This window comes from Pinus tabuliformis, chromosome 4_2 (genome assembly GCF_031772625.1).
Source record: "Pinus tabuliformis cultivar Carrire ecotype Pingquan chromosome 4_2, CPIR1, whole genome shotgun sequence".
In the NCBI taxonomy this organism is placed as follows: Eukaryota; Viridiplantae; Streptophyta; class Pinopsida; order Pinales; family Pinaceae; genus Pinus; species Pinus tabuliformis.
Genome location: NC_142304.1, coordinates 357,771,040 through 357,796,391, shown reverse-complemented (window position 1 = coordinate 357,796,391; position 25,352 = coordinate 357,771,040). Strand labels below are relative to the sequence as shown.

At 34.7% G+C, this 25,352-nt stretch overlaps 1 protein-coding gene across 1 annotated transcript; it reads right to left on the bottom strand.

Annotated features, from left to right (window-relative positions):
* Nucleotides 1-8,997: 8,997 nt before the first annotated feature.
* Nucleotides 8,998-24,946, bottom strand: LOC149169400 (peroxidase 49-like). The gene is made up of 6 exons (XM_089425181.1): nucleotides 24,506-24,946; nucleotides 15,984-16,169; nucleotides 15,859-15,895; nucleotides 9,921-10,075; nucleotides 9,593-9,711; nucleotides 8,998-9,379 (listed from the first exon to the last, which is right to left on the bottom strand). The coding sequence occupies exons 1-6, from the start codon at nucleotides 24,944-24,946 to the stop codon at nucleotides 8,998-9,000; spliced, it is 1,320 nt and encodes a 439-aa protein (XP_089281307.1).
* Between the last annotated feature and the right edge of the window lie 406 nt (nucleotides 24,947-25,352).

Here is a 25,352-nt window from a genome sequence, read left to right as displayed (position 1 = left end):
CCAATCTAGGATATGAAATCTTGTATAGGTAAAATATAGTTTGTGGGATATCACATTTTTAAAATATCATGCAACAATAGTCACTTCACCTACTGGTATTGTTGTTTGGGAAAGAAATTATATGGAAAGGATACTCTAGATCCCATCAAAGGAAATCAATTAACTCAAGTCTAGCTAGGTAATCAAGTGCATAATGGGGCCTCAATGGGTAGAAAACTATGTTGTAGTGCCTCTATTTCAATCCCATGTGTGAGAGAGGATAGCAAAAATTCTCTATGTACCACTTCAACCATTCCCTTAAAGCAATATTTAGACTTTTTTTAAAAGAAAATTATACACTTGATCAAAGGAACCATTAATTTCAATATAAGTAGAGGGTATATTACACATATGTAATAGGTTATTAAAAAAAAAAAAAAAGGATATTCACTAGCAACACAATGCACACGAAACTAGAAACCTAAACTTTAAATTAAACATGCTTTCAATTGTATGAGTATTTATATAAAGCAATAATGAAACTAAAATGGAAATAATCCTCTACAATATAACTAAGTTATTTATTTAGAATTCATCATCAATAGATTCTAATTCTATGGTAGCTTAAATTGTGCCAAATCATAGATTGTAGAAACCTGGGAAGATTTGTTTGCTCTCATAGCACGATTTTCCTCTTCATGTAGCAATGGAAAAGTATTGACGTCGAATCTCTATGTGGAATTTTGTGGATCCAAGAGGATGTTGTCTTTATTGTGAATGTTGGGAAAAATACCGTTGTTCACAACTTTCTCCAAACCACTTGCCAGTATCCTAATGAATGGAAATTTACCAAATCAAGTTATTTCTTGTAACAACAGGTAAAAATGGTAATAACACCTAAAAATTGATAAATAATAAAAATGAAAAGAAAATATTGTAAATGCATTTTTATAGTTTTATTTGGATTTATTGGACAAATTTAAGTAAAATGAAGAAAAATTAAATGAAAATGGGGTAAATATGGTTGAAATGATGATTATTTTTGTGGCTTTTTGGTGAAATATTTGAGTACCAACATCTCCCCTAAGGAGAGGGTATTACATGTCCTCATGCAATCAAAATTTATTCATCTCATCTTTAAAAGGCCCCTGTTTCTCTCAAGGGGATATCCACATTAGATGTAGACCATCTTCGTCTTGGTTTCCTTGGTCTTTGGATGAGTACTTTGACCCTCAAACTTTATTTTTTAGGATTCAATGCTTTTATTTGTTTGTACCATTGGAAATATTTCTTGATATGAGGAATTTTTTTTCTTTTGTAACCTCTCATTCTCTTTCTCCTCTCTCTCGCTCTCTTCTTTAGTGTTGTTCATACGTTTCCTAGTGAGCATTTGATTTTGAGTTTTAATATAACTTTTTAGCATTGTAATCCCTTTGAGTTCTCTTTTAGCCTTCTAGTTTTTCTTTTATTATTTTTCATATATATCTTTGAAAATTACATAGGAGATTTTCCTTTTGAATCTTAAGGAGTGCATTTATGAGTTTTGGTAAAGGTGGAAAAGTCCTTCTCTTGAAATGATATCATTCCTCTTCCTGCACTACAAATGTAAAGTGTTCTTATTCCATTCTCACAAATGTGGATGTTTCTCCCTCCTCCACCTTTGATGATTCACCATAATCATATAAAATCTATTGATACTTATCAACTTCCAATGGTGATGTTGTAGAGGTAGACAATTTTTTTCTCAAACTTTTAGTAATATTTGCAAATTCTTATTTTTCTTTTCAACCATTTTGTTTGCCTTCCTTATTGAGCTCGAGCATCACTCTAGTTATCCTTGTTTGATATGTAACATGTTTTTTGTAGGATTTTCCGCTTCCATCTTTCTTTGACACTTAAAAACTGCCCTCCTTGATTCTGTTTGCTAAACAAAGTTATCCTATGGCTCGTATTTAGATTTACTTAGGGCATATTCTTCATTTATCTCTTCCACAAACCCATTATCAATAAGAAGCTACTCCCAATTTTTATTATTATTTTATAACTTGTGTTGGAAAATCATTTTAATGAGGCCATGATAGGAAACACGTCAATCTACATTTCCTAGTTTCCTTTGGATGGACTTGGCCACCTTTTTTAGGTTATTCAACAAATAGTAAGTCACATTGATAAGATTTACATTTTTTAGATGCAAAATAAGCATATATGGTATAAAAACATAACACTGTATCTCCCCTCAACATGGAACGTTTAAGCGCCTAATGCTCGCCCAGTGGGCTAATTTTCCATGATTTTTCCACAAAAAAGATTTGCCAATTTCCAATTTTTATAAAAGACAATTCACCCAAATTTTAGAATATAAATTTATTTTACCTTAAAAATCGCCAACATTATATAAAGACTATATATAAAATTATTATAAATTTAAATAATTTTACAAATATATCAATAAACATTTTATGGCTTTCATATTAGGGATTAGTGATATCATCAATGCTTTTAAACTTCAAGAATATTTTCCATCCTTAAAATTTTCCTTGCCCCTCATAGGTTATGTATTCTTGGATGAGAAAAAATAAGGCTTTCCATGGATGTTTCAACCAAACGTTTCTTGAGATACACATGGACCTATTGGGTTTTTGTCTTCGTATATTGAGGAAAGGGTTCCATGATTTCTCTTCTATGGGTTTAGTTTGAACCATATTTCCCCTTTCTAAGGAAAACAAGTGATTTGTGATAGTTTGTGCTAAAAAAGATGAATAATTAGGTTACCAAATAATGCAGTCTCACCATCAAAAGTTTGAGCACCATTTTGTGACCTCCATGTTATGCCCTTGAAACTTAGATAAAAAATAAATCCATCCTGTATTTTGAAGAATTGGTTGAAACTCTTGGTGTAAATGAGTTACTTCAAGATCATAAGATTCATCTTTGGCTGTCATTTCCATTGTTAGACTATGTGCACTTCAAATTTGTATGAGTATCATAAGTAACCAATTACTCATATGTCGATATTAAGTTATCGAGAATGTATTTATAACATTTATAATAGATACTATATGGTGGGGAAATTGTAGTTTTTGAAAACATCTATGTCTGTAACTATCACTAATTCAAAAGAAGTATGAAGAACATGTTGTATATGTCACTAAAATTTCTCAGAAAATAATTTGATAACATATAAAGATCATATAAAAATCCTATTGTTGAACTTTAAACATTTTTATGTCAATACTCATTCATGAGAAGAATAAAAATCAAGATGTTTCTCATGGAAAAATTGATGAAAATATACTCTGTATGAGCCTTGAATGTACTTTGTTGAAAAACAACTTTTACTTTGTGAGAGGAGGTTAGCATATTAGTGTTCCAAAGCATAGCAGTGTATGGTGTTTACAATGTACAGTGGCATGGTAGGGAAATTTCAAATGTAAAAGTTAGAGAGGCAGAGTATAATGTTTAGAATAGAGCATATGTTTTCACAACAAATTATATGGAACAAACATTTGTTGCTAAGTATAAGAGGTCAAAAATATAGAAGTTGTTGCTCTTGGTTAAGAGTCAATTCAAGGATTATTATCAGGATATGTGTATATAGAGGTAATGAGACTCATTTCAAGTGTATGATAAGGATGTAATTGTAGAGAAGTAGTGGGATAGATTGTGATAATTATTAGATGAAATATTTATCAGGATAATGAAATGATGGTTATATAATAGTAATTATGGATAGGATAGATAAGTAATGTAGATACAAAATTTTTGTACAATGATTAAAAGTCCAATTCAAGTATGAAGTTGGGATCTAAACGTGTTAATGTAGAAAAAAATGACCAAAATAGTTTTAGAAGAAACTTTTAAAGGTATCTATAAAAAGGTAAATGATAAATAAAAAGTTATCATTATTGATTTCAATTTTGATTATTAACAAAGTTCAAAGTATTGAAATATTATTCTTAGCATAATTGATACCATATAAATAATTGTTGGTGTCTTCAATAATGTTGCTTTAAATTCTTGAACTCTTCACTTGTTAGTTAATAGTCTTCATTTATTGATTGGAGCTTCTAATTGCATACCTTTTAGACTATCCTTGAAGGCTTTAATTGTAGGCTAAATTATTTTATGTTGCCGTATATGACTAAAACTCCATTCCTTTTGAAATGGATGATGATAAGATCTTGTTCCCTTTTAAATGGATAATGAAACTTACACTTTTATGGAGTGGATGTTCAAATTATTTCCTTCTTATTTCTTATTTCTTATTTGAATAACAAATAAGTCTCCCAAAGACTTAAAATAGAATGTTCAACCTCGTTAGTTGACAACTATAATTCTTTATACAAATTTATATACAATAGCCACTGAGCTTCTGAAAAATATGAGACATGTTCTTCTTTGTAGGTATCCTCTTTAGATAAATATTTGATCTTAATAGGAAATCACTAACAATTTTGAATGTTGATTACAAGACATAGATGAATCTAGCAACCACTTGGAAGTTAATTTTATTATGAATTTTAATTGGCCGATTTCTTGGTTTTCTAGTGAAAATTAAAGTATCGATTATGCCATTAACTTGTATTTTCACAAGTGAACTTCTTTTATTTTTTCCCTTTTTTCATATATATATGTGTGTGTGTGTGTGTTTTTTTTTTTTTTTTTTTGCTATTTTTTTATATTTTAAAAAGTAAATTCAAGATGGAAGAGGAGTAGAGTATACTCCTTTCAAGTAAAACTTACATCTCATATTGATGATAGTGTAGGGAAATAAAATCATTTTGATTGATGGGCCTGTTGGATAGTTTTAACCTATGACCATTGACCACAAATGAAACTCCTTCCCTGCAAATTTCATTTATTTGTGTCGAAATATTATCAAATACTTCCTGTGTATCATAAGGGCCATGCAAATGAGTGGTGAATTGGCATTAAATTCCCTAAATTTGGAATCAAAGAGGAAAACCTAGTCATTGACTTTGAACTGATTTATCTTAATGAACTGGTCATCTCACTTCATTCTTTGTTTTTGAACCAAAATATTTTGGTGGGGATATTTAAGTTGAATTTCATCTAACTCATTTAATTGCACTATTAATTGTTTGAGCTTAAGTTAAGTCCATTCTTAATTCAACAACAATTCTAATATTTTGAATTTGAAATTTAGTAGGAATAAGGACTTACATACCATATATAAATTCATAGGAAATAAAAACAATGATATTTTCCCATGTTGTCTTATATGTCCATAAATCTTTTGGATGTTGATCTACCTAGTCCTTCCAATGAAGTTGGATTGTCTTTCTCATGATTGCTTCCAAGACTTTTATGCTGACTCCACTTGACTATTGACCAACAGAAGATAAGGAGAAGACTTACGATGCTTAATTTTGTGCTTTTAAATAATTCATTTCATGATCCTTGAGGTAAATTGCAAATTTCGGTCCTTAGTTAGTATTCATTTGTCTTGGGACCAAAAATATGAAATAAATGTCTTCAAATAAGAAATTTACTGTGGCGTTTTCTGTTATTGAGGTTAGGGATTTCTCTTCCACCCACTTGTTCACATAATTAGTGAAAACTAATATATATTTCTTTCCTTTAAGTGAAGGATATGTAGATAGTAAAAATTATAGATCCCATTCCTCAAAATGCTCCATAAGAAGTTGTGAATAAAGGGGAATCTGATTTGCTACTATTGGTAGACCCATTCATTCACAACTTCTCAAATTATTATTAGCATTTCTAAAGAGAATTGGCCAATAGTATATGAGGAGAAATATTTTGTAAGAAGATCTCTTATTTGAAAAATTCCCACCACATGGTTCATCATAATATGATTTCAAAAATCCAAATATTTCATCTTCTCTAACACATCTATGAACTAGTATAACTACGTTTGTATAGAAAATATATCGTTAGATCTAAAACTATCTAGCACATTATTTGATCATTTTATTCTCTCTTGGGGAGAAAAATTCAATGGTAACTTCCATGTGGAAAAATAACTAGGTATATTTGAAAACGATGAAGCTATAATAGATATATCAAATAAATTATCATATGGTATAGAATCTACTACTAGAACATTCTCACTAGGATTATTAATGTGAGAAAGAGATTATGCCACTTGAATTTTGTTTATAAGTCAATCTATGACAATAATTTTGAACTCATACAATAGTAATAACTCTCACGTGCCTCTACTTTTAGCAATAGTTTTATCCATTAAATACGTAACGATTGAATGGTCTATATTGACAAAGAATTTGTAGTCAATAATATTGTGTCGAAATTTATTGACAACACCATATAACTACTAACATCTCCTTTTCTGTAATCGAATAATTGAGTTTAACATAAGTTAAATTTTTACCAATAAAGTAGAGATCATAGGTTTAAAGGTTTTCCTTTTGACCTAGGACTACTCTTACTATTTTATGAGATGCATTTGTTCAGGTGTGAAATGATAAGGTCAAGTTTTGACTTCTTAATACTAGCGTTGTTGAGATTTTTTCCTTAAGAGTTTGGAAAGTAGTTTGACAATTAGTATCACAATAAAATTTGATGTCTTTAACAAGTAATTTAAAAAAGTGTAAAGCTATTTTACAAAAAAAAATAACAATAATAACTTTTATATCCTAGATTTTTTTTAACTTTTCATTGGGTTGATGGAATAGGCCATTTGATAATAACCTATATTTGTCCCAGATCTACCTTTATCCCTATAACATACACATGATAGATTAATACAATTCACTAAGTTATTAACATAAAGAACTTTTCATTACTCAGGGACTAATTTGTTTCCAAGCATCTTATTAAATCTTTCTCCAAATTAACTAAATCATATTAAAAGACTCTTCATATCCATAAAAGTATTCCATCTATACCTCTACTCATCCATGCATTAAATCAACAAAAATAGCCACGATTTCCCTTTGGAAGTAGCAAGTGCATTAGGAAATCGAAATGGTGGTACTTTATAATCCTATGTTCTCCAAAGACATGTGAATTTTTTTTCTCATGGTCTTTTAGAACTATTTTAATATGAATATAGCCACCAAATCCATCAAGAAAGAGAATAAATTCTTTCCAGCTAATGTATCCAAGACTTGGTAGATAAAAGATAAAGAAAAATTATATTTTAGAAATGATTTTTTCCCAATAATCTACAACTACTTTCTAGGTAGCACTACTAAAAGAGAAAACCACTAAGGATCAAAGATTGGATATATAAAGTTTAGTTTCAATAATTTTTGAAGTTATGTTTTGACTATCTCTTTCAGCATTGGGTTCATTATTCTTTGTGGTTTTCTAACAATTTTAACATTATCCTCTATATAAATATGATGTGTGCAAGTATCTGGATGGACACTTTGCATATATGTGTAGTCATAGGATCAAAATGCATTGGAATACTTTCATAATAATTGAATTAATTATTGTTCTTGAGATTCTTCCAAGATAAAACTATTGTTTGAACATTTTCTACAGTAGATTTCAATGACTTTACTATGAGAAAATGACACCGAGTTTACATGAAACATTATTTGAAATAGAGATTGTAAAGAATTCATTATACAAGTTTCCTGAAAAAATTTCCTCAACAAATTATTAATGGAGACTTGTTGAAAAGTTCTAAATTGATTCATTTGATTTTGATTGGAAATAAAGTGATTAAGTAAATTTTCATCATTTTCTTCTTTAAAATGAGGAATAGCTAGAAGAGGTTGAATAATTTCTTCTTTCAAACTTTTTTTTCTTCAAACCATGACATATGTTTCCAATTCACTTAAAGAATTAACACGATGATAAAGTGTAAGTTATTTACCTTTTTTAACCTTTTGAAATGGTCATTATTTTTTATATATAGCTAATGAAAGCATCAACTATGGCCAACCAAGGTCTTCCAAGGATTAAGGGATGTTTTCCAAAACTATCCTTGGGTTGAAGAATTACAAAATCAATAAGATATTCCCATGAATATAAAGATACAATAATATAATCAACTACACCCTCAAGCTTTACCCTAGATCTATTTACTAGATCAATATTATAGGTGTAGGTCAAAGATTAGATATATTCAAATTTTTCATTCATTCCATTGTCATTACATTAATATTTGCACCTAAATCAATTGAAGTTTTTAGAATAAAAATATTGCTGACAGGAATTGTAACCATTGGCACAAGTGGATCAACATATTTTTCTATTGTAATTTTTATTGACATTAAGCTACATAAATTTCCAACAACATGTACTGTTAGTGGTTATGTTCATTTTTTTCATGACCTATTTAGATGTAATTCCTCGAATGTTTTTCCATAGATTAAAGCATTTATTGTCGCTTGCTAGTACACATGATACATTCATGATTCATCCCGCACTTACTAATAATAATCGAAATTGTTTGCATGACCTAAACAACCCTACAAAGAAAGATGTTAACAACTCATTCATTGCCATAATTGTCATGCCAAGACTACTTCCGTATGACTTCAATTTGGACGTTAGGTTTTATGAGCTCCATCTATAAAATTCGGTAAACTTTTAAACTTAAATGATGAATTCACTAAAACGTGATGGCAACTTCTATTTAAAATACTATCTATTTTTTTAAACAATTTAAAGAGTAGCATCACTTTGATATTCAAATGACGTATACCACCTTGACGAAACCCCAAACTTCCATTTTATTTTATTTTTAATTTTATTTTGGGAAAGCACAATCAGTTGAAAAAGGGTACAGAGAAATCAAATATGGTGAATCTCAAGATCTTGATATACTGATTGAACCACGTTGCTTCGATTGTGTGCAGATACTTCTTACATAGCAATTTCATGTGCAGGTTGAACTAATTTCTGTTGATTGTCTCACCCTATTTGAAACTAAATAGTCCACTGACGGCATAATTATTATAGATGTGAATGCGCTCGAAATAATTATTTTGTAATACATTTTGATGACAGCTACAAAGGGGAACATAAGATAAAGCAATGTAAATCAAGTTCTGATCAACTAAGAACAGTACGACAGTTCACCCTAATTTCTCCCATGGTGCCTGTAAGAGGGCTGATGTCCCCCGTCTTTACCATGGATTCTGCAAACTGTTGGAGAAAGAGCTCTTCATTTTCTGCATAATCCTTCACTGTTTCCATCGTCGTCCCTTGGCCCTTTCCGAACAATTCTTCGTCTGAGTTCAACAATCCATACCCGCTCAGCAAGTTCTTGAAGTAGTAGTTGTCGAATTTCGTAGGACTTACAAAATCCAATGCTGAAAAGTTATTATCTCCTCCTGATTTCTGGCACCCAGATATGAGCCGACTACAGTAAGATTTGTCTAGGCTGGAGTCTGCCTGCGCATTTCCACTCTGGTTGTAAAGTCTCTGCCTGAAACTTGTGCATCGAGATTGGTCGATCGTGTGACTTCCTGCGTAATTGGCATTTGCATTTGTATGTCATTACTTAATAATCTCCACTTAATATTGGATGTTGTAAAACAAAATGAATGAACTGCAAATTATGACGCTGCAAGTTATAAATACGATATATAAATACCTGAAAGGGCCACCAAGTCTACCTCATCCAGACCCTGGCGTTTAAACTTACTAATGAGTGAGAGTCTGGAGAGTTGACTTGGGCGCTGGGATATTGTTGTTCGACCCACTCAAACTTGCGCTCCTCGAGTCTCTTATCCCCATTAAAACTTCCCAACCTAGGCCTCCACTCTGATATTATTCGCTCCTCGAGTCTCTTATCCCCATTAAAACTTCCCAACCTAGGCCTCCACTCTGATATTATTCATTTATAACATATCATTAGGAACTATTAGTTACTAGATTATAATATTGTCATGGAAATCAAGTGCTAGCGAAGAGATCTATATATGTTATACTGAGATACTGGCTAGTAAAGAGATTAGTATATGACTTATTACCAAGACCACCGAGTCACGAGTCGAAATAGCAAGAATATCTTCACAAGATATAGTTTTGGGACAGGCCTTCTCCAGCTCACTCTTAATCTGATCAATGACTTCAAATCCTCTGGTAGAGTTATTGTTGGGATTTGATCCCTTCTCACTCACAATGGTTGAACTGTTGGGAATTTTCTGTTTAATTCCAAAGCAAATAATGAACAGAGGATAATGCTCTGTTTTACCTTGTAAATATTCACATTGTTGTGTAAGAAAAGAAATTTCTTTCTACATCTGGTGCTGCGCATTACATTTCATATTAACCAACAAAAAACTTTCCTGCACTGTTTTGCATTACAATAAAGATTACATTTACAGTGTTGTGTATTTTTCATATGTGCACTGTGTGTGCTTCCCCTTGCATTTCATTACATATGTCTCAAAAAAAAAAACAACTAACATGACAATACATATGTTTTACTTGTGTCATAAAACCAAAACCTACACCCGTGGATAAAAAACTAATAAAATTAAAAACTTACTTATATTTACCAACCCACAGTAAATTACATTTACTGTTTTACTGACATTTACTGTTTTACTGACAAAACTGGCAGTAAATGAAACTTTTACTCCACGTCAATTTCATGTTACAGGTTGTACTCTAATCATTGAATTATGCGATTTGCGATTTGATCGCATCACAAAATCGCATTCGCCACAAAACAGGGGGAGGCACGACACATATGGGTGCGATCTATGATATGTGATCGGATCGCATCGCAACATCGCATCGGAAGAATTCAAGTGATCAGATGGAGGCAGTGAGCATACATGCGATTTGCGATCTTATCGCATCGCAAAGTAAAATAGAGATGCAGTTGAAATTATTATTTCAACACTCCCATTTAATTTCAACTGTTGTGTTATCAGTCATACCCAGACATTTCCTCAAAAATTCAAAACTTCTATGTCCCAATGGTTTGGTAAAAATGTCTGCAACCTGCTCTTGAGTCCTGCAATGTTTTAAGACAATTTCTTCATTGTTTACGAATTCCCTGATGTAATGAAATGTTGTATCAATGTGTTTCGTTCTCTTATAAAACACCGAATTCTTGGATAATGCAATAGCTGAGCTATTGTCACAAAAAATTACCGTTCATTTTGCCTACTCTTGGCCTAAGCTCCTTAACGTTCTTCTCATCCAAACTGCTTGACATGCTGCTGCTGTAGCTGCCACATATTTTTCCTTTGCTGTAGACAATGCTATAATAGGTTGTTTCTTAGAAGCCCATGAAATGGCTCATGAACTCATGTGAGAAACATAACCGGATGTGCTTTTCCGATCATCTACACTTCTAGCCCAATCACTATCAGTGTATCCAATTAAATCTGAACATTCTGAGACAGTATATAAAATGCCAAACCATTTAGTACCTTTAACATACCTCAAAATCATTTTTTCCGCCTGCCAATGTGCTTCTTTTCACCTCTCCATGAATCTGGAAATTAAACTAACAGCAAACATTATATCCGGCCTAGTTGCAGTCAAATACATTAGGCTGCCAACTATGCTCTTATACAAGCTAGGATCAAAATCCTTGTTGTTGTCCCCTTTGCTGAGTTTCAATCCCATCACTGTGGGAGTGATTGCTGTCTTGCTCTCCTGCATGTGAAATCTTTCCAACACTTCATCAACATATTTTGCATGTGAGAAAAAAATTCCATTTTCATTTTGATCTACTTCTATTCCTAAGAAGTATCTCACCAAACCCATGTCAGTCATTTCAAATTCTTCTTTCATGACTGTTTTGAAATTTTCAATAAGATGATCATCATTACCTGTGAAAATAATATCATCAACATATAACACAACAATCAGTATTTTACCATATTTTTCTTTGATGTAGAGGGTGGGTTCTCCCTCACACTTCTCAAATCCTTTTTCCAGTAGATAAGATTCTATCCTATTGTACCACGCTCTTGGCGCTTGCTTCAACCCATAAAGAGCTTTCTTCAATTTGCACACTTTGTGCTCTTGGCCTTTCTTTTCATAGCCTAGAGGTTTTTCAATGTAAATCTCTTCCATTAACACTCCATTTAGGAATGCTGACTTCACGTCCATTTGGTAAACTTTCCACTTGTTTTGTGCTGCTATGGACATCATTGCTCTCACGGTTTCCATTCTTGCAACCAGTGCGAAAGTTTCCTCATAGTCTCTCCCATAATGTTGCTTGTATCCTTTGACAACCAGCCTTGCCTTGTGTCTTTCTATTTTGCCTTCAACAATACTCTTGGTCTTGTAGACCCATTTTACTCCAATGACTTCTTTTCCTTTTGGTAGTTCAACCAAATCCCATGTCTTGTTTCTCTCTATGGCATTGATCTCCTCATCCATAGCTTCTATCCATTTCCTATTCTTAATTGCATCTTCGAAATGAATAGGATCATCAACATGACAATATAAAGCAAATAAAGAATTCATACCTTCATGATAAGTGTCACTTAAATTTCTGAATTTCTTACCTCTTTCATTTGGTGTGCAAGTGCTTGAAGAAGCACTTGAATTTCCTCCTTGTGGTGTGCTTGGAGAAGCACTTTCATTTCTCCTCAATGGTGTCTCTTGCTGTTCTTGTGTTGGCGTTGTTGTTTGGGGATGTATTTCAGCGATCTCTTCATCATCTTCATCATGAGACAAACAATTTTTAACATTCACTATTTTCTCTATGCTTTCATCCCAAGCTTCCTCCTCAATGAATTGAACATCTCTACTCACAAAAAACTTCTTGGTAGATGGGATATACAACCTGTAAGCTTTGGATTCCTTACTGTAACCAATGAAAATACATTTCTCCCCTTTGTTGTCCAACTTCCTCCTTAGCTGATCTGGAATATGTGCATAAGCCACACATCCAAAAACTTTCATGTGGGTGACTCCTTGCTTTCTCCCACTCCATGCTTCTTCCAGCACTTTGTTCATCACTGCTTTTGTAGGGCATCTATTTAGAATATACACTGCACAATGTACAGCTTCAACCCAATAATCATTTGGAAAATGCTTTTCCTTTAGCATACTCCTTGCCATGTCCATGATTGTCCTGTTTTTCCTTTCAGCAACTCCATTTTGCTGCGGGGTGTACCTAGCTGTAAACCGCTTATGGATTCCATTTTCTCTACAAAAACGTAGGAATTCCTTGGAGATATACTCACCTCCTCTATCAGTTCTTAGAACTTTGATATGCAGCCCGCTTTGATTTTCTACAAGTGCTTTGAAATTGCGAAATTTTTCAAACACTTCACTTTTGTTCTTTAGAAAGTAAACCCAAGTTTTTCTAGTAAAATCATCAATGAATGTTAGAAAATATTGGCTGCTTGCAAGTGATGGAGCTTGCATTGGTCCACATAAGTCTGAGTGGACAATTTCTAAGGGTGCTTTTGCCCTTATGTTTTTTTTCTGATGGAAAACTTTCTCTATGTTGTTTTCAAAATATACTACCTTCACAAAGGCTGTCTGGTTTCTCTATTAATGGTAATCCTCTTACCATGCCTTTTCTGCTCAACAAGTTAAGACCTCCAAAGTTGAGATGCCCAAATCTCAAGTGCCACAACCACTTTTTATCCTTTGGTTCGCTTTGGAAAGCCTCTTGTGTAACTGCTGCAATTTCACCTCCATCTTTTAAAATTGTTTTCATCCTGAGAGGGAACATCCTGTTCCTTGTCATCTTCACCTTAGCGGTACATAGCTTCCTGGGTTTTCTATCCATGATGGTGCATACATCATTCTCAAAGAAAACATTGTAACCCTTTTGAACAAGCTGTCCAATACTGAAGAGGTTACATTTCATTCCAGGAACATAATAGACATCTGTTATGGTTTCCTTTTCACCTTTTTTTGTGAATATTTTGACTTCTCATTTTCCCATAACAGAAACTTTACTATCAGTCCCAAGTGTGACTTGTGATTTCACATTTTGATCTAAAACAGAAAACAGGGCTATGTTTCCTGTCATATGGTTACTACAAACGGAATCTAGAAACCATATATCTTCACTGTTTGTTTCAGCCATGTTAGAAGCTAACAACACATTATCTTGGCTGATATTTTCTCTAGTAAAATTTGCACTAGATCTATTATTCATATCATGCTGCTTCTTCCTACATTCATTGGCATAATGCCCATATTTTTTACAATAATAACATTGGACATTGGATTTTTCATACCTTTGTCCTTGAGCATGATGTTGTCCACTTTGTTGGTTGCTGACTTGGCCTTGGTTCTGATTTGGATTGCTGCATCTTCCTTGAGCATTTGTTGCACTGTTCCTTCCACCTCTGTTTTGGCTTCTGTCTCTTCCTCTGTTGTTTCCTCTGCCTTGACCTCTTCCTCTTCCAAATGACATCTGGGTCATAAAGGCTTGTTCTAGAGATGATTTTTCATTTCTACTCAACCTTTGCTCATGTGTTATCAGTGATGCATAAAGTTCACCAACTGAAAAGTTTGTGAGATCCTTTGTGTCTTCTATGGTGGTGACAATCACATCGAACTTTGAGGATAGGACCCTCAACAGTTTCTCCACAATACTCCTTTCTTCAAGAGTTTCTCCATGAGATCTTATTTGTGTGACCAGACCAATCACCTATGTGAAGAATGAGTCAATACTATCTGACTCCTTCATGCACATATTCTCAAAATCTCTCCTCAGCAATTGTAGTTTTGTTGTCTTCACTTTCTCCATGCCTTGATAGGTTGTCTTGAGAGTTTTCCATGCTTCTTTGGATATCTTAGATGCTGCTATCCTTGGAAACACACTCTCATGCACTGCTTGATACAAAAATATGAGGGCTTTTGAGTCCTTCTTCTTATTGCTCTTCAACAGATCTTTCTCTGCCTGAGTTAATCTATTAAACTCATCTTCATCTCCTGGTTCTTCAAACCCATATTCAACAAGTTCCCATAAATCTTGTGAGGCAAACAGGGCTCTCATGGTTATTTCCCAATAGTCATAGTTTTTCCCATTAAATTGTGGGAGCTGAGTATTAAAAATACCTATGCTAGTGTTGGTGTTGGATCCAGCCATTCCTTGCACTCTCAGCTATGTTTTAAATATTTGACTGTGTATTTAAAAATCATTGAATGTCTTCAACAACAACAAAAAAAAACTTTGAGAAATACCTGGATCCTTTATTGATTGAGCCTTCACCCTACTGAGAAGCTGATGCAGCATGAAAATCCTTCCCTTCAGCTTCTTTGACACCTTCAAAGAGCCTGGACAAGCTCTGATACCACTGTTGCGAATTTTCTGTTTAATTCCAAAACAAATAATGAATAAAGGATAATGCTCTGTTTTACCTTGTAACTCTTCACACTGCTGTGTAAGAAAAAAAATTCTTTTTACATATTAACCAACAAAAAACTTCCTTGCACTGTTTTGCATTACAATAAATATTACATTTACACTGCTGTGTATTTTACACATGCGCACCAGTGCGTGTGCTTCCCCTTGCATTTCTTTACATGTCTCAAAAAAAAATTAAAACCACGACAATACATATGTTTTACTTGTGTCATAAAACCAAAAACTACATGCGTGGATAAAAAACTAAAAAAATTAAAAACTTACCTATTTTTACCAACCCACAAGAAATTACATTTATTGTTTTACTCACATTTGCTATTTTACTCACAAAACTGGCGGTAAATAAAACTTTTACTCCACGTCAATTTCATGTTGCAGGCTGTACTTCATTCATTGAATTATGCGATTTGTGATTTGATCGCATCGCAAAATCGTATTCTATGCAAAACAGGGGAGGCATGACACATATGGGTATACGATCGGATCGCATCGGAAGAATTCAAGTGATCAGATGGAGGCAGTGAGCTGCATGCTATTTGCGATCTGCGATAAGATCGTATCGCAAAGTAAAATAGATCTGCAATTGAAATTATTATTTCAACATGAACTGTTATCCAGCAGCAAAGATGCCTCGCACCCCTATCATGCCATTAAAATTTCACCCATAATTACATACATTTTACTACTAAGCAATTAGATCAATGTGCATAAGGAAAATAATGGTGACCTGAACAAAACAATCATGGAAGTGAAAACTGAGTAAGGATGCTGCCATTCGAGTTTCGTTCATCACCGCCTTCTCTACGACCGATTGAACTATTTGTTCCGCCATGGGACATGAATGGTCATAAAAATGTGGAATCAAGTTACTAGAAAGCTGAGGGTACGACATCCGGAATGACATTACGAACGCCTGCAAAAGAGGGATAAGGGAAAGGCGGAGCGACATAGATATGGCCATCATTCTCATGAATGAACTAATTGAGATTTGGATGTATGAATGAACCCAAGAAACAGGAAAGAAAGAAGAGGCTGTATGTCTTGGGTATATGGACGCTTCCTTATATAAAGGCATGGGCAGTACTCGGCCGCGTTAACATTGAATTCAATGGAAGAAGACTGCTCAGCTACTCCACTCTACCACAACCTACGCGGCATGCTTGATTCATATCTTTAATTGTTACTAAAGAATTTTAAAGTCATCAAGAACGCAAATTTTCCTGTCGGTTGGCTATTAAAAACCTGAAGAAGAATACGCGTGTCCGACTAGTGGTTGTCCCATGCATGAAAGGACGGCCGAAAGTTTAAAGGGCAGGTAGCCGCCATTGTTGTTGTTCTTGTACTCCGTATATATAAAATTCAAATTCCTTTAACCTGCAAGTACCTCCTTTTCCCTTTTTTTTTTCCAATATAAAATAGGAAGCAGAAAGAAAAATATTTGTCCCAATAAACCACCGTTCCAACTCTCGGAAGCTTCAAAATAAGTAATTCCTCCAGGGATCTTCATATATAAAGTCCCTTTAAAGCAACAAATTTGTCTTTCGTCTACTTTAGAAACTGCATTTTTCAACCACATTATTGCGTAACTTATTTATAAATTTATATAAAAAAGTTTGAAACAAAGTATAAACACTCTCCCAAGAAACTTGCATACAGCCGTATGCCACCCTTTTCCTTGAAGCCGCGTCTCAACTGATTTTCTTATGAGCGTCGGAGAGAGACGGCTGCTCTACTTATGGTGTGTTTGTCATGTCACCAACTGCCAATCACCGAGTCCACTTTATTGTTTCCTATTTTTTTATTTTCATTTTGGTCTCAAATGAAAAAATCGTGTCTCAGGTTTGGAGCAGCTGAAGTATACATAGTCTTGTTATGAATTTAGATCTGCTATTTTGTTTGAAAGATATTTTGCAGTAGTCAAGACCAGAAGAGTGTTTTCGACAGGGGTCTTTAGTTTTGGGGTCATGTAGGTCTTTCAATTCAGCGATGGTTTCCAGAGATTAACTCTTTTTCCATGAAATTTTTTGCTACTCTGATATGGGTACGGCGGCCAAATATACGTTTTTAATGGATTTGACCAGATGCCCTCCGAAAAATTGGTAATTCAATTGGTCCTTTTATCTAAATAAACAATGAGAAATTAGCGAAAAGTTTCATCTCATTTGTCTATATTTGTGTTGTTGTGTTGAACTGGACCCAAGTAAAGGATGACTAGATAAAATTACTCTCAAATTGACTTAAAAAAGAATATTCTCAATCCTTTGATTATAAAAACTTCAGTGTAGAATTTGTCAACAACCTAAACATTATCTTCCAAACGCATTCTCATCCTCAAAAAAGGCCTGCGACCCACTCGAGACAAAAAAAACAATTGTGGTGGGTGGGATCAAAATACGACATCAAGCGTTAAGATTAAGATCTCGACAAGCTAAAAGGCGTGTTCACAACAGCAGAAGACAACCCTGGACATATCGCCTTCTCAAGATCGAGAGGAGACCTCGGTGGAAATGTGTCATCCATGAGTAGTGGACAATCTATCTAGTGAATATTAGCAATTCATGGTTGTAATCAAGAAGCTTAAGGGCCACGAATCTGAGCATTCCGACTATGATAAAGAAATTACACGCTTGGCAGAGCCGAAAGTGATGGAGTTCTCTCAAAAAAAATTGACACTGATAACTCTGGGGTAGATGTCTTTATGAGAAAAATGAAAAAAGAAAAACTTATGAACAATTTTGGTACGTAAAACCAGAAATATTGTAGATGTTCTTTGAAGTTTATGACTTTTTGATGTGATATTTTTTTTTAGAATTTAATATATATATAGGTGTAAATTTTATTAATAAAAATAAAATTATAATAAAACTAATTGAATTTAATTCTAGATTAAATTATAAAAAATTTTGGACACATTTAAAGATAAAAAAATAAAAATTATATATAAAATGTGAAGTTTACAAAAACATAAATAGTATTATTAAGAATCAAAATATATATATCTTAATTTTCTAGGTACCAACTAGCATAAATCTATCTTAATTAAAAATCTAAGAAGTGTCACCAAAAATACGTTTCTTGAGAGATAAGTTTCCATGAATGATTTGCTAAAGGTATTCAATGAATGAAAGAGTAAAGATATTGGAGTGCATATGCATATTTAATAAAATCCTAAAAAACAACGAAAATAGAAATTCACTTACAAAAATTAATTAATATTTAATAATTTTATTATACTTGAGAAAGTTTGATAAATTAAGAGAGATTCATAGAATGAAGAAAAACATATTTCCAATAAAGAATGATGGAAATGTTAATGTAAAAAATTGAAGACAATATAAGGTAGAAGTAAAGACAATTTATTGCAGATGTGTGTCATTAGTTTAGCGCAAATGCAAACAAAAGACAAACGTTTCCTATAACACTTTCGAGCTTAATCACCAATGATGATTCCATAATCACTTTATTACATAATAGTGAGCTCTACAACTTGATTTTAAATAGCTTCATTGCTATGGACAAATTCATTAATTCATTCGTAACATTCATTACACAAAGTTCCACTTTGCATCTTGAAATTGGGGATATCTAAGATTTCCTTCATGCCTCAACTAAAAAAAAAGTGTTTTGCATAACTTGGTAGAAGCCTTTTTTCCATTCAAATGTGAGATACAAATATGGATTTAAGCAGTTGAGATAACAATTTTGTGTGTAAATTGGTGTTAGGCTAAAAAAAAATGTGACGTTCTTTCACAATTTATTTAGGTAGGGGGATTGTAATGTCTTGGTTTTGACCCTTGGACTATATTGAATTGAATTATCTAGATGATTTAAATATATTAGTATGTATTGCTAGTGTAAAGCTCAAGGGTAAAGTTTAACTAGTTAATGGATAGGCACATGATTGGATGTATTTCCATGGATGTTGGTTTGAGGGGGCTTGATCCGTTTTCAAAGTGTGTTACATACTAACAAAAACTTCAACCATTGGCCCTTCTGGTAACGACCCGCAAGCGGGCCGTAGTCTCACTCAAATCAGTTATGGGAGGTTGTAGAACCAGGTTTCCACAACCGAAGTGATATCCACAAAGTGTCGCTGTGTATTTTATTCTACTATATATAAATCTTATAACATCACATATATAAGAACTTCGTGCAGATTATTAGCTTATAGAATCACATAAACTCTAACACCTAATAGTATATCTTACGGATCTTCGCATAACTCAGTTAAAGCATACATAATGAGATGCATAATAGTAAACAATTAACATATACAGAGATACAGTACTTCACAAAAACTTCTTTTTTATTAAACAAGTCTTCAATTACATTCTCTTTTCTAACCTACGCACCCAGTTGTAAGTGGTCTGCGCACCCAGCTGAAGACTCTTCAAGGTCTCAGTGCACTCAACTACGAAACCTTCTCCCAAAAATACACACTACAGATGTGAAAACAGAGATTCAATGATATTTCATTACTTGCCTTCTATCTCTTATGATTGCTTTCGCTAAGGTATTACATATCATTTTATACAATTCATCTAAACAAAAACTATGGTCCACATACCATGGATCTAGAAAACAAGGACTACTACCCAATACCTGTTACAAAATAAGGGCTTTATCCCATCCTAAAAGCCCTAAAAGTCTGCGCGATGAATATATCTTCACCAGCTTCACGCGGTGTGCTCCTTCTTTCGTCAGGTCTTTTGCCCAAAAATTGGATCAAGTTGGGCCCTACCCAACTGGCTCCCACCACTCACCTGTGACTCATCCTAAGTCACTCAACTTTGATGCCCTTAATCTTCGTTGTGATCTCGTTGTATACTATGTTGTAATGATGGAGTGTTTCTACCATCAACTTTTATTCCTTTTGCACTTCCTTCAATGAAGCTTTTGTAATAGGGCCGTCGGTCTTCTGCAGTAGCTCTGCTTCCCTTTTCTTTAAATCCTTCAATCATTCATCTACGGCCTGCGAACGTTCTAGGGCTTCCTCTTGCCATTGTTGAGTCCTCTCCTACAAGATATGTGCTTTCCTCTACAGATCATCTATTTGTGTTTGGTGTGTCTTTCCTTCAGAAACGTGGGCAAGCCTTTGCAAGACTGGTAAGGTCTTCACAATTGCTAAGATCTCATCACGCTGCTTTTGCTTGGCCTACAATTCTTCCTCAATATTCAATATGTTTGGATCCTCTTGCAGCAAGGTCCAAATTTGCATCGTGTCGTCAAGCAACTTCCCACAATTTGTCACCGTATCAGTTATGCCTTTCAATGCTGTGCCGAGGTCCCTTTATCTCTACTCCCAAACCTCTGGTGGCGTACTTGGTTGCAACCTTATCTGTAGCTTTGATATCTTCACTTCATAATCAAATTTCATCTTGGCTATAACATTATTTGAGTCCTTGATCGTGAAGGCGAGCTTCGCGACCTTTTCTGCTGGTTCTTTTTCCTCATGGACCTTCACATCTAGAACTATGCTACAAGTCTTAGTAATGGCCTTCTCCAATTGTTCGTGTTGCTACCTTGCTTCCTCCCTTTCCATGGCCACTTGCTTCAACTCCTTCTGTAGCGCTTCTTTCTCTGACTACGCCTTTTCTTTTAACAATGACATATGTTGCTCTTGTTCCTACATCTATGCAGTGATTCCTTTTTGAAATTCATGCAACACCTAGAGGGGTACTGTAGAAACATTCATGTGGACACTGTGCCACACCTTGGCTCACTCTTTATCTTCTGCTACTTCAAATTTTAGGGGCCTAGCTGGCACATGTAACATCCTCATTCTAAAGCTCGTTTCCAGTCTCTGTTCCTACTGCGATGGCTAGTTTCCTTCTCTGGTTGCTTCATTTCTTGTGGCAACGCCTTCAGCTCAACGATGCCCTACTATACCTCAACCAAGATCGCTTTGCAGCGATCATCAGTCTTGTCCCCAACCTTTGTGTTAATCTCCTAGATTTTATCTGTTATCTCATCGATGTCCTCATCCATGAGGAAAAGTGGCACTAAACCCATACTCTTATCTACCTTATGCTTCTTTCTTGGCCGCATTTTTATTACAAAGGGTGACTCTTTTGATGCCTCTGCATCACTGCGGTGTTCTTCGTGTTCCTCAATCGCACTTCCTTTTGCATCTTCTTCCATGGTGACGTTCTTAATTATGCTACAAAGGCCTTAGCTAGTCTCTTCTCCTGTCTCTTATGTGGCTGTGATTGTGGCTATGAACCAGTCCTTATGTTTCTATGGTGGTATCTCAAATCTCACTTGACCCATCAAAACCTTAAATCGTTGGTCCAAGTCCCACACAGATTCAGTCAGTGCCCTTCACTTAGGCGCAATGGTTCTTCTTCACTTAGGTGCAATTTCTGATCTCTCTTTGGCAACAAAGTGTCAAACGTGGCACGGGATGCAACTTTTATAATAATTTTGAGTTCCCAGGCTCATGATTGGCTCTAGATTTGGTTCATTAATGCAAGTATGGGCTAGATACATCTAGCTGTGCTTCATAAATTATTTTCTCCCACGTCCTTCAACGGCAATTTCTTTTTAACAGTGCCCAACGGTCATATTTCCAGCTAACATTGTCTAAATTACCCTTTGTCATAGTCACCTACTCTTAGTCGCAGCTTCTATGGACTTGGTCATACTTCTAAGTATCACGCTGCAATCTTCCTTCGGTGAATTTCCTTCCTACAAAGTAGTTTATAGTCGTGTGCCCACTTTCAAATGCAGGTGGCACTAAGACTTCCTTCCCTTCATTCTTCAGTGTGACGGTCTAGGAGCATAATCGTCCCTGTATATTTTCAATAAACTACCATTCACTCATCCTGGAATTATCTGACCATTTAACTTCATGAGCTGAACAACACCACTATCTGTAATGCTCTTGACGATATATGGCCCCAATCAATGCATTTTAAATTTTCCCAGGAACTTTGCGAACTTACTGTCATATAATAATACAATATCTCCTTCGTGAAATATCTTCTTCTTGATGTGCCTGTCATGCCAGGCTTTCTCCCTTTCTTTTTGCACTTGTTGATGGAATCTTGCCATGAATATGTCTTCTTCTAAAGCTAGTATCTGTAAATTTCTCTCGTTCATCAAGTCGGGGTCTACGATATTTGTGACATCTAAAATTCTCAGACTTAGAACAATGTATTCCATTGGCATAACTACTTCTTTTCCATGTACCAACCTGAAAGGTGTCTACCTAGTCAACTTCTTGCATGTAATTTTGTATGCCCACAACACTGCTAGAATCCTCAAGTCCCAGTCATCTTTGTTTACATTTCACACGTTGGTCAATGCATTCTCCAGAATCTTATTGAAAGCTTCCACTATCCCATTTTCCTGAGGGTGATAGGGAGTGGTCTTCTTATGGTAAAATTGGAATTCCTCTGTTAGTGCTTCAATCATCTTATCAATAAATGTGTTCATTAATCGCTCATCAAGATCTTTGAATAGACAAATATAGACAACATATACTAAAAAATGAACTTCACAACAGTTTCTGCATTGCAATCCTTTACTGGTTTTGCCTCAGCCCATCTTGACAAATAATTTGTCATAGTGATGATATATCTTGCACTAGTCTTTTTCCCCGGTGGACTAATTGGTCCAAAAAAGTCAATTTCCCATTTATCAAAAGCTTGTAAGGGCACCTTGGGTACTAGTGGCATTTCATCTCTTCTAGATGGATTTCTTGACCTTTGGCATACATCACATGCTTGGCAAAAGTCTTTTGCTTCCTTATGCACCGTAGGCCACCATAACCCGACTCTCAAAATCTTCTGTGCAGTGGATTTTCTTGAATAATGCCCACCTGCGACTCCTCCATGAGATTTCATCATAACGTTCTAGCTTTTGTGTTCAGGGACATATTTGTGTAGTACTTCATCCTGTCCCATTTTATACAAGTGTCCCGCAATCAGCGAGAAATTAGTTGCTCGAATCAATAATTCCTTATTTTTGTTTGTTGTGTACTCTGTGAGTGCCATTCTTGTGGACATAAACTGAATAATACCTGGGAAGTGATTATCTGCAACTTTAATTGCAAACAGTTGTGCATCGGGTAGGTTATCTTCAAGAATTGTAGGTTCTTCTCCCGTCTCTATTCTAGATAGATGATCCGGCCCAACATTCAATCTTCCCAGCTTCGATATAACTTCGAAGTCATATTCTTGGAATAATAACAGCCATCGACAAATCTTTCCTCCTAAGACATGCTTATTTACCAAATACTTTAGCGTGGAGTGATATGTGAACATATTAAGGTGTCCTCCCAATAAGTAATGTCTAAACTTTTGTAGTGCATACACCATGGCTAACCCATCCCTCTCTGTCATGCTGTAATTATTTTCTACCTTACAAAACTTCCTACTTGCTAATGCAATGGGATGATTAATATCTCCTTCTCCCGGTTGTGATAGTACTATTCCCAAAGCTATGCAAGATGCATCAACATGCACATGAAATTATTTCTTCCTGTCCGGGAAAACCAGAATTGCCGCAGTTACCATCTTTTCTTTTAGCACATCTAAGCTTTTCTAACATTCTTCATCCCACTGGAAAGTCACATCCTTCTTCAACAAATTTTCCATCGGTGCAGTTATCTACACATATCCTTTTATAAACTTCTTGTAGTAACCAGTGTGTCCTAGCATAGTATGCAATTGTCTTACTATTTTTGGTGCTGGCAGGTTTACAATGACTGTGATCTTCACCGAATCTTCCATCAATCCTTGTTTACAAACCACATGTCCCAAAAATATTCCAAATGGCACACAAAAGATGCACTTACTCAGGTTCAACGATATCTGATAATGTCTACATGTATCAATCATCAACCTCAAGCTCGACACATGCTTCTTTAATAGCCTAAATACTATCCAATATTTGAAGTAAACTTCTAGAAATTTGCGCATGTACTCTTTGAAAGCTACAATTACAACTGTGGAAAAAATGGTAGGTGCATTCTTCAACCCAAAAGGCATTATTATGTACTGATAGGATCCCCATTCTATGGCAAACGTTGTCTTATGTCTACCTTCCAGTGCAATTATGTTCTAGTGATACCCTAAGAAGCCATCTATAAAAGAGTAATCCTCGTCCTCCAACATTATCCAACACTTCAACTATAAATGGGGTGGGTAAGGGGTCATGCATGCATGCATTGTTTATCTTCCTTAAGTCCACATAGATTCTAATTTTCCCTTTCGCCTTCTTCTCCTGAACTACCATAGGACTTACCCATTCAAACTCTTCAATAAGTTCAATTATCCCCGCCGCTAACATTTTGTCCAATTCTTCTTTTACCTTTTCCTTATATTTTGAGTTCAGTCTATAACACCTCTTCTTAACAGGCTTCACATCAGGCTTTAAAGGAATCCTCATAAATCCCAAATCCCCTAGGATGCCTTTCATATCTGAAAATTTAGAGGGAAACAACTCCTTGTATTCATGCAACAAATTCGTTATCGTGCCGATAACGTCGTCGTCCCAGTAATATCCTATGGTCTCATACTTCAGTCCAGCTTCTGTCCTTATGTTTACTTTCTTCATTTTCAGTGGTTGTGTAATATCTAGCATCTCTATCTCAGGTCCATTCACTTTGTGATGTCCTTTTGACTCTTCGATATTAATGTTACGAGGATCTTCATCCTCTTCTGTAGTGAGGTTATAGCATTCCATCACATTTCAGACCTGCGCAACCCAATCAGGTTGCCAGATAATTGGAACTTTATTTTCAAAAATATTTTTCTTAACTATATTCAAATTTGTATCTATATATGGACAATCATCTTCAAATCTAAATGGAATCACAAATCCATCTACCATTTTCGCCTAGCTAGCACTGCCATGTAGAAGTTCAGTTTCTAAATACCAATTCTGAGGGATCGTTTCTAGGGTATGGATAAAACCATGTACCCATTCTTCTCGAGAAATTTCTCTCCAAGCTTCCATACAGAGCTGTATATGGTTTCTAGGATCATTGTGACCATCATACTTGTTTGTGAGCCCTGTTTCTATAGAAAATACTTTAGATTCACAAGCTCATGCAATGTGCTAAAACACATGACAAGAATATACTTCTACT